Source organism: Temnothorax longispinosus, chromosome 9 (genome assembly GCF_030848805.1).
Source record: "Temnothorax longispinosus isolate EJ_2023e chromosome 9, Tlon_JGU_v1, whole genome shotgun sequence".
Lineage (NCBI taxonomy): Eukaryota > Metazoa > Arthropoda > Insecta > Hymenoptera > Formicidae > Temnothorax > Temnothorax longispinosus.
In genome coordinates, this window is record NC_092366.1 from 10692329 (window position 1) to 10702165 (window position 9837).

The following is a 9837-nucleotide window of genomic DNA, read 5'->3' on the forward strand; positions in this document are numbered from 1 at the left end:
TCCTCTTCGCTCGTGGTGGCTTGCTTAGCAGCGCCACAGATAGTGTGAAATAAACGTCGGTAAGGTAGTACTAGCGAACTCTATTGCCAACAATATTACCTAAAGTAAACTTATACACTTCGAGGCATAACGGGGCACTAGTCCACGTATGGGGCATGATTTCTTCATATGATATCCTATCAGTATTATGCTATGTTGTGCAATATATTACACCAAATTATTAAACCACATTTTGATTTTTATTTAGGATATTTTAATAATATTTATGCGTTTTAATAAGAAAAATGTGGGTATACTAAGAAAAGTACATGTAATAATTATCAATAAATAATTATTATTAATTGAAAATAGAATGATACATTTTTACGTATATTGTTTGTCATGACAAATTACTTTTCACAAGTTTTAGGCATTAATATTTGAGAATTAAATAAGTTTTATAAGGTATCCCTTTATACCCCGCATAAAATCCATAGTAAGGTTAACTCACCCATACAGCACATGATATCACCCGTATGTACTAGTACATACTCAGTATGTTCTGTATGTACTCAGTATATACCAATGATATCATGTGCTGGTGGGCACGTTTTCAAAAAATAATAATTTCGTCCTTTTAAACTATTCTTTTGTAGTAAAACTTGCATTTTTCTTATAGGAGACATTTCAAAAAATATTTTAGTACAATACAAAGTTCATTTATTTATTGTTAATATGTTGTAAACTTGATTAAACCTTATATAGCGTTCCCGTTATGCCCCGCGTTGCCCTACTCAATTTTATATGTCTAATATGTTTTATGACAATCTACAATTATTTAAAATTTTAATTAATTCTTTGTAAGAATTAGATGTACCTAATAAAATAATTATTGTGATGAATTGTTACAGTCGTAATAATTTTTTTAATTCAAATATTAAATTATCATAAACGATATGCTATATGTGTATGTGAAAATAAATTGACACTTACAATATACTATCATAGACGCATTTGCCGTTCGTTCATCTGCAAAGGTAGATATAACGCATGTATATTCGCCGGTAAGATCGATACCCGGCTTATTCAACTTTATGGCTCGGTACTCGGTGTATGGATCATTGCTGGCTTTATAAGTTAGATCGATGTATTTTGCAACAGGTTCGTCCGCTAGAGGATGTCTGCCGTAAATCCATTGATAGACCACTTGGTTGGTGTTAAAAAACCATTTGACGACGAGACCCTTGCTCGATGTGTTCTCAAGGTCGTAATCGCAATCAAGGATAATGTAATCGGTATCGTTAACTTTTACAATAGCTGGTATGTTGATGCTTTTGATAATCAGTTGCCAAGATTCTGTAAACACACAAAAATATATTCTGTTATTGGTAATACAAACAATTTTTCTACATTATATATTTATAAAAACTTACTTTTTTTAAAAAAGTGTAAAAAAAGGCGCCAAGTATACGCACCTGTCTACCTACAAGAAGTATGATATTAAAAAGAGCTTCAAGAGTAAAGAAAAGAATATGTATACTGATGTATATTTCTGATGTATACTTCAAACTTTGAAAAAAGCAGTTAAATATTTTAAAAATTAATCAAAATTTAAGAAATATTTAATGCAAAATAACTTGGCGCTGCTACACCTGAAAATACTTGAAAACAATTAAAATGTATATACACTGCTCAAAAAAATTAGGGGATCACTTTTTGTCAGTAAATTTTTGCTCATTTTGAAACTGTAGCTACTCAACGAATAATTACGTAAAAAAAGTTTAAAAAAAGGTTTTACAGAGCAAACTCTCTACTATAAAGTGCTTTTGTTCAATTTTCACTTAGGTTAATACTCAAAGGCGTAGTCAGCTTTGAATAAGGACGTATTTGAGATATCCAAAATTTTGAAATTTGTAGACTTCCACCGCCTAACAAAAAATTAGCGAACATAATCATTAATACCATCTCAAAGTACGGACTTTGCCTTTTTAAATGAAAAAAAAACTTTGTCCTACGCCGACTATTTAGCGAGATATTGCTATTTAAAGTAACCCTTGTTTTTTTACGATTTTAGCACAATACCGCCGGCATTTGTGTAACCTGATGTGCATGTTGCTCAATAAAATTTTGCACATTATGTATGTATGTGTATATGGAGTGTTACATGTGTATGTGTGTATGTACACACACATTTTTTTTTAGTAAGAAGTATTGCCATTTTTTCGCCTTATCACGCGTATCGCGCAATCTTGATCTCATATTGATGCATTTTTACGTCAGATTAAAGAGGCACTGCATCAAATTTGGAATAAAATTTCTCAATCTGATGTAAAAAAATGCATCAATATGAGATCAAGATTGCGCGAGGTAATACGGCGAAAAGATGACAACACTTGCTTTTTACTAAAAAAAAACCTCTACATGTACACACATACACATGTACACTCCATACATACATACATGATGTGCAAAATCCGACCGAGCAACCTCCCCGTAGTGCACATCAGGTTACGCAAATCCCGGAGGTATCGTGCTAAAATCATAAAAAAAACAGGGATTACTTTAAATTGCGGTATCTTGCTAAATAATCGGCGTAGAACAAATTTTTCTTTTATTTGAAAGGGCAAAGTCCGTACTTTGAGATGGTATTAATGATTATGTTCGCCAATTTTTTTGTTAGGCGGTGGAAGATTGCAAAATTCAAGATTTTGGATATCTTAAATACGTTCTTATTTAAAGCTGACTAAGCCTTTGAGTATTAACCTGAGTGAAAATTGAACAAAAGCACCTTATGGTAGAGAGTTTGCCCTGTAAAACCTTTTTTAAATCTTTTTTTTACATTAATTATTCGCTAAGTAACTACAGTATTAAAATGGACAAAAATGTACTGAAAAAAGTGATCCCCTAATTTTTTTTAGCAGTATATATGTATGGGATGGAAACAATTATATTGTTTCGTATTCCACATCCTCATATTATTTGTTTACATCGACGTCGAGGCATATTATTTCGTATCTCATATTATTTGTATTTATTTCGTGTCAACCGTTATACCTTAGGATTGTGTCGAGTCATAACATCGCGTCAACGATCATTTTTGAAGATAATCGGGGAGCTCCGACAATTCCCGGAACCTTCCGATAATCTTGGCTATATATACCTCCTCGAACGGGAGGATCGGACACTCTCAATTCTGTCTTCGCCTCTAAATACTGGTCTCCAGCACAATACGAAGCACCGTTTTTCCGAATCAGTAACGAGATCAATATACGCAATTAAACGAGAGTCGAGAAGTAAGAGAAGTCGCAATCATTTAAAAACCACTCCAAGCTGCCTGCTTTCCACGCGAGCGTGACCGCATCATCAATAATTAGAGGCACGTGCCTCGCCTTGCGTCGACCGAGGAGCTGCCCGGGACTATACGCGAGGAACTTAACAATTTGGTCCTTCGAGCCGGATCCGGCGAAAGCATACGAAAACTGGGGCAACGGAGTTGCGCCCAGCGACGGAGAAACGGCGGATCCAATATCTGCAAACGGTCACGAGTCCGTTGGACTCGGAGCGGCAGCTGAGACCAGAGACGGCTGAGTCGCTGGAACGTGAGACAATCGCACCGGTGATCAATCGGCGACCTTGCGTGAACGGAAGACGAGGACACTGCTGAGTCGCCGAGGAGGACGGAGTCCGTGTCGGCGAGCCGGCAGCGATCCAGGAAGCGAAGGACGAGCGTGCCGAGTCGCCGGGGAGTGGAGCTCCGTCGGCGATCAATCGGAGATCTCGGAGAGGCAACGGGGGCGATGGACTGTCAGCCGTGAGCAGCGGAAGCATCCGGGGAGCGGTCAATCGGCAGTCAAGGTAGGAACTCACGTTCTATTCATCGCCAATCCGTTAGCTAGTCGTTCGATAAAACGTAAAACATGGAGCAAAACGCGGGTCAGATCTCAGCGCTGAAAAGAAAACGCGAGTTTATAAAGGCGGCATGTGCGCGCATTCGAACGTACGCAGAATCGGTGACGCTATTAACGCCCGAAACAATCGCGAATTTAGAAGTAAGAAGGGAAAGATTGTCGAGTTATTGGTCGGATTACAATAATTTGCAAGCCGAAATAGAGTCTCTCTGCGAAGACGAGGGAGACGATCGCGTGTCGTTTGAGGAAGCGTTTTACGAGCTGACCGCCGAATTGCGCTGCGCGATCACTAATTATAACCGCACGACAGCCGGGGGTCCAGCCATGATATCCACGTCGATCGCGCCTCCGGCCGGCGTAAGCAACTCCGCAAGTAACGTACGGCTGCCGAAGTTAGATTTGCCGAGCTTTACGGGCAAATACGAGGAATGGTTTCCATTCTACGAGATGTTCAACTCGATCATAAACGACAATCACGCGATAAGTAACCTTCAGAAGTTTCAATATCTGAGGGCATCGGTGACGGGCGAGGCGGCCAACGTGATTCAATCGTTAGAGTTATCTGAGCAAAATTATTTGGTGGCCTGGAATGCCTTAAAACATCGTTACGATAATAAACGCGCTATCGTGCGCACGCATTTGCGTGCTCTATTTGAATTGCCGAGCATCGCGAAAGAAAACGCCTTCGAACTGCGTCGGGTGGCGGACAGTGTCGTCAAGCATGTACAGGCCTTGAGCGCGTTACATTGCCCCACCGAGCATTGGGATGAGATGTTAATTTATCTAATCTCGTCTAAATTCGATCCGGTCACTACGAAAGAATGGCACGCATCGCTGAGCGGGACGGAATTACCCACATACAGGCAGTTCGTGGATTTCTTAGAACGAAGGTGCCAATTATTAGAATCAGTAAATAAAGGCGCGGTGGCGCAGACCAACGGAAGACGTTTAGCGGCTCATGCCGCTACCACCGCTCCCGCGTGCAGCTATTGCCACGGGGAGCATCCCATTTATTATTGCCGTGAATTTATTAAGTTGTCCGTCCCACAGCGGCTCGCTGAAATTCGAAAACGGAAATTATGTGTGAACTGTCTACGCGGAACGAATCACGCGGCTCGGAATTGTAATTCGGGTTCGTGTAAGAAATGCGGCGATAAACACAATTCCCTGCTTCATTTTCCTTCGAAATCTAACGATAATTCCACGAAAACAAGAGCAGGGAACGCGTCGGCTCGAGACGATGCCGAGGGGACGACGGTTATGACTCATTCGTCGACTTCTCATAATACCGGTGTATTGCTTTCAACGGCGGTTGTGTACATTGTCGATGCCAGCGGAACAAAGCATCCGTGCCGCGTTCTATTAGATAGCGGCTCACAGGCTAACTTTATAGCGCGATCTTATGCCGAAAGGTTGCAATTGAGGGCAAATCCGAGTAACATAAAAATAATAGGAATTAACGGTACAACCAGCAGCGCGAGCGAGGTCGTTGTAATAAAGTTACATTCACGATTGAACGAATTCGCCGCGACAATAGAATGCATAATAACGGATCGCATAACCGAGCGTCTCCCGGTGTCGTCAATTGACAGAACGGAAATACGGATACCGCCGACCATCAAATTAGCTGATCCAGATTTTCACCGAAGCTCGGACATAGACGTGTTGGTGGGTGCCGAATTGTTTTGGCAGTTGATTTGCGTGGGGCAATTAAGAGCCTCCCACGCGCACCCTACGTTACAGAAAACGCACTTTGGCTGGGTTCTCGCCGGTCGTTTCGGCGGCGAGACGCGTAAGACGCGCGCCCGCGAGATAGGAGCGTTCTGCGCGTCGATAACCGAGTCAGAATTGCAAAATCAGTTAGCGAGGTTTTGGCAATTGGAGGAGAGCTGCCGGCCTAGCGATTCGTACTCGAGCGTGGAACGTTTTTGCGAGAAACATTTCCGCGACAACACGACCAGAGATGATCAAGGTCGGGTGATAGTTACGCTACCAATAAAGGAGGATAAAATAAGAAAGCTGGGCGATACGCGCGACGTGGCCCTGCGACGATTTTACGCTCTAGAAAAACGACTGGATCGCGATCCGATTTTGAAGTCGCAATATAGCAATTTTATCCACGAATACTTGTCGCTCGGGCACATGAAATGGATAGATAGCGTGAATGACGATGACGGAGATTTGCCGGCGTGTTACCTACCCCATCACTGCGTGCTAAAACCTTCAAACGAAACCACTAAGTTGAGGGTGGTCTTCGATGCTTCGTGCGAGAGTTCAACCGGAGTATCGCTGAACGACGCGCTTATGGTCGGCTCGACGGCACAGCAGGACTTATTCTCTATCATTTTGCGATTTCGTACGCTCGCGTTCGTTTTTTCGGCGGACATTGTCAAAATGTATCGCCAGATACTAATCAATCCGAAACAAACTAAATTGCAGCGTATATTCTGGCGAGACCACGCCGGCCTGATCTTACGAATAGGCGAATTATTAACAGTAACATACGGAACGGCAGCCGCCGCGCATCTAGCAATCAAAACCCTTGAATACTTAGCGGAGACCTACACGAAACAGTTTCCCGTAGGAGCGGAGCATATAATGCGCGATTTTTACGTTGACGACATGCTATCGGGTGCCGATACGCTCGAGGAAGCACTAAAAATAAAGAGCGAGGTCGTTGAAATTTTGAGTCGCGGCGCGTTTCAGTTAAGCAAATGGTCCTCGAATCATGTAGCTCTGTTAGGTGAAGATCAAAACAAACATAACGCCGATGTTCAAATCGACAGGGAATCGACGTCGCGCGTCCTCGGAATTGTTTGGAATCCGTCTACGGATACATTCCGTTTCGCAATTGAGAAGCCGGCAAACACGAATAAGATAACGAAACGTATAATATTATCGGAAATCGCGAGGCTGTTCGATCCGTTAGGCTTACTCGGCCCGGTCATCATATTACCGAAAATATTGCTCCAAGAGATTTGGCAATTGAAGCTGCAATGGGACGAATCCATCCCGCTGGATTTGCATACAAGGTGGTCCGCGTTTAAAGAGCAATTGACCGCGCTGAATGAATTGAGAATACCGCGATTCATCAAGGAACGCGGCGAGCATTCGCGATTTCAGATACACGGATTTTGCGACGCCAGCCAGCGAGCGTATGGCGCGTGCTTATATATTCGGAGGCAAATCGGGGAGAATGAATTTCGCGTCGACCTGTGGTGTTCAAAGACTAGAGTCGCGCCTCTGAAAACGATTTCCATTCCTCGGCTGGAGCTTTGCGCGGCGCTATTGCTAGCGCAATTATGGGACAAGGCGCGATCTTCTATCGAGGTGGGAGAGGCGCAGTCCTTTTTATGGTCGGATGCCACAATAGCATTGCGGTGGATTTCGTCGTGCTCGAGGAAATGGTCGGTATTTGTTGCAAATCGCGTCGGCGAAATACAACGGCTAACACGCGCTTCGGACTGGCGGCACGTGCCGTCAGCGCAGAATCCCGCCGATTTGTTGTCTCGAGGTATCTACCCGCATGAGATTCGGAGTTCGGCATTGTGGTGGCACGGCCCCGAGTTTTTGAGGGAGAGCGAGGCCGCGTGGCCAAGGGATAATCCATACATCTCCGAATCTGAGATGCCCGAGATGCGAAGGACCGTTGCCGTCGCTGTTGCGGCAACGGCGAATCCGTTCGTGGAGCTGGCGCACAGATGCTCCAGCTTAAACAAATTGTGCAGGATCATGGCCTATTGCCTGCGATTTCTCAAACCGCATCTTCACCCGCACAGAGAAGCAGGCACTCGTGTCTCACACGAAGAAATCTGCACCGCGCTCGACTGCTTATGCAAGAACGTCCAGAGAGACGCGTTTTCCAGCGAAATCCACCAATTAGAAAGGGGGGTCTCGCTTACTTCCTCCAGTTCTTTGACTTCGTTAGCGCCATTTTTGGACGAGCAGGGATTGATCCGCGTCGGGGGGAGACTGGGAAATTCCGAATTGTCGTACGGTGCCCGCCACCCGATCCTACTTCCAAAAAATCATCGGCTTACTTATCTTATAATAGAACGAGAGCACAGGCGTAACCTTCACGCGGGATTGCAGGGCACCATAGCCGCGGTGCGACAGAGCTTCTGGCCGCTTTCCGTGCGCTCCGTAACGCGAAAGATTATTCGACAATGCGTCGCCTGTTTCCGATGTCGTCCCGTTACATCTGAAGCAAAAATGGGAGTGCTGCCCCCGCCTCGTGTAACACCGTCTCGGCCATTCTCAAATTGCGGAGTTGATTACGCAGGCCCGCTTATCGTGCGAGAGGGCAAGCGTCGAAATGCTCGTAATAGCAAGGCATACGTTTGCGTCTTTGTGTGCCTCGCCACAAAGGCAGTACACTTAGAAGTAGTCAGCGATTTAACGACCGAAGCATTTCTGGCTGCCTTCAAGCGCTTTATTTCGCGTCGAGGAAGCCCGGCTTCCATGCATTCCGACAACGGTACTAATTTCAAGGGCGCCTCCCGCCAACTGTCGGAATTATATGAATTCTATAGGTCAGATAAAAATCAAGACAAAATAAAACAATTTTGCTGCGATCTAAGGATATCTTGGCAATTCATACCGCCCGGAGCCCCGCACTTCGGCGGGTTATGGGAGGCCGCGGTAAAGTCCGCGAAATATCATTTGCAGCGTATCGCGGGCGACTCGCATCTCACTTTCGAGGAATTGCAAACGACACTGTGCGAAATAGAGGCAATACTCAATTCGCGTCCGTTAACACCGCTGAGCTCTGATCCGAACGACTTATCGTATATTACGCCGGGACATTTTTTGATTGGCGATGTCTTGAACGGTTTTCCTTGCCGAGATTTGACCGACATCAACGAAAACAGATTGGTGCGCTGGCAAAGAATCGAACAGCTCCGCCAGCACTTTTGGAGTCGCTGGAGCCGCGAATACTTGAATCAGTTACAGCAGCGGCATAAATGGGCTACCAGCAAGGGCGAGCAACTGAAGGTCGGGCAGATGGTGCTGATCATACAACCTGGTGTGCCGCCTCTGCAATGGATTTTGGGCCGCGTCACTGAGACGCATCCTGGTTCCGACGGCACCGCTCGATCGGCAACGGTGGCCACAACCAAGGGATCAATTGTCCGGCCGCTGGCCAGACTAGCGATCTTGCCGCTAGAAAATTCGAGTCAATAAATTCCGCACTCGCGATTGAAATAAAGAATTGAGAAATTTTATCCATATCCCTGACTAGGCTGAGAGCCGCTAATGTTCTTTGACAAGTAAACGTTTGACTAAATTTGTACCTGACAAATTTCATTATTTATTTGTACTAATTGAATTATTGCCTGTGCACGTTCATTCAATTTATTATGTTTAATCTATTATCATTTCATTTGTATTATATTCATTCCTGTAGTCATGCTACTGATAGAATCATATTATTTGACCATGTATTATATTCGTACTCAGATGTATTATTCGTAATTTAAGATTGTAAGACAAGGTCTTCCAAGGCGGGCGGTGTTTCGTATTCCACATCCTCATATTATTTGTTTACATCGACGTCGAGGCATATTATTTCGTATCTCATATTATTTGTATTTATTTCGTGTCAACCGTTATACCTTAGGATTGTGTCGAGTCATAACATCGCGTCAACGATCATTTTTGAAGATAATCGGGGAGCTCCGACAATTCCCGGAACCTTCCGATAATCTTGGCTATATATACCTCCTCGAACGGGAGGATCGGACACTCTCAATTCTGTCTTCGCCTCTAAATACTGGTCTCCAGCACAATACGAAGCACCGTTTTTCCGAATCAGTAACGAGATCAATATACGCAATTAAACGAGAGTCGAGAAGTAAGAGAAGTCGCAATCATTTAAAAACCACTCCAAGCTGCCTGCTTTCCACGCGAGCGTGACCGCATCATCAATAATTAGAGGCACGTGCCTCGC

General features: G+C 44.2%; 2 protein-coding genes across 2 annotated transcripts in view; one reads left to right on the forward strand and one right to left on the reverse strand.

Annotated features, from left to right (window-relative positions):
• The window catches only part of LOC139819259 (uncharacterized), a 255776-nt gene extending 254059 nt beyond the window's left edge, over positions 1 to 1717 (reverse strand). The window contains exons 1-2 of the mRNA XM_071788466.1: positions 1693 to 1717; positions 973 to 1335 (exon numbers count right to left, since the gene is read on the reverse strand). Of these exons, the coding sequence (XP_071644567.1) occupies positions 973 to 1335; positions 1693 to 1717 (388 nt within the window). The remainder of the gene's footprint in view (positions 1 to 972; positions 1336 to 1692) is intronic.
• A 2179-nt stretch (positions 1718 to 3896) lies between these two features.
• Positions 3897 to 9071, forward strand: LOC139819260 (uncharacterized). The gene has a single exon (XM_071788467.1). It carries the CDS (start codon positions 3897 to 3899, stop codon positions 9069 to 9071), a length of 5175 nt encoding a protein of 1724 aa, XP_071644568.1.
• Positions 9072 to 9837: the final 766 nt, after the last annotated feature.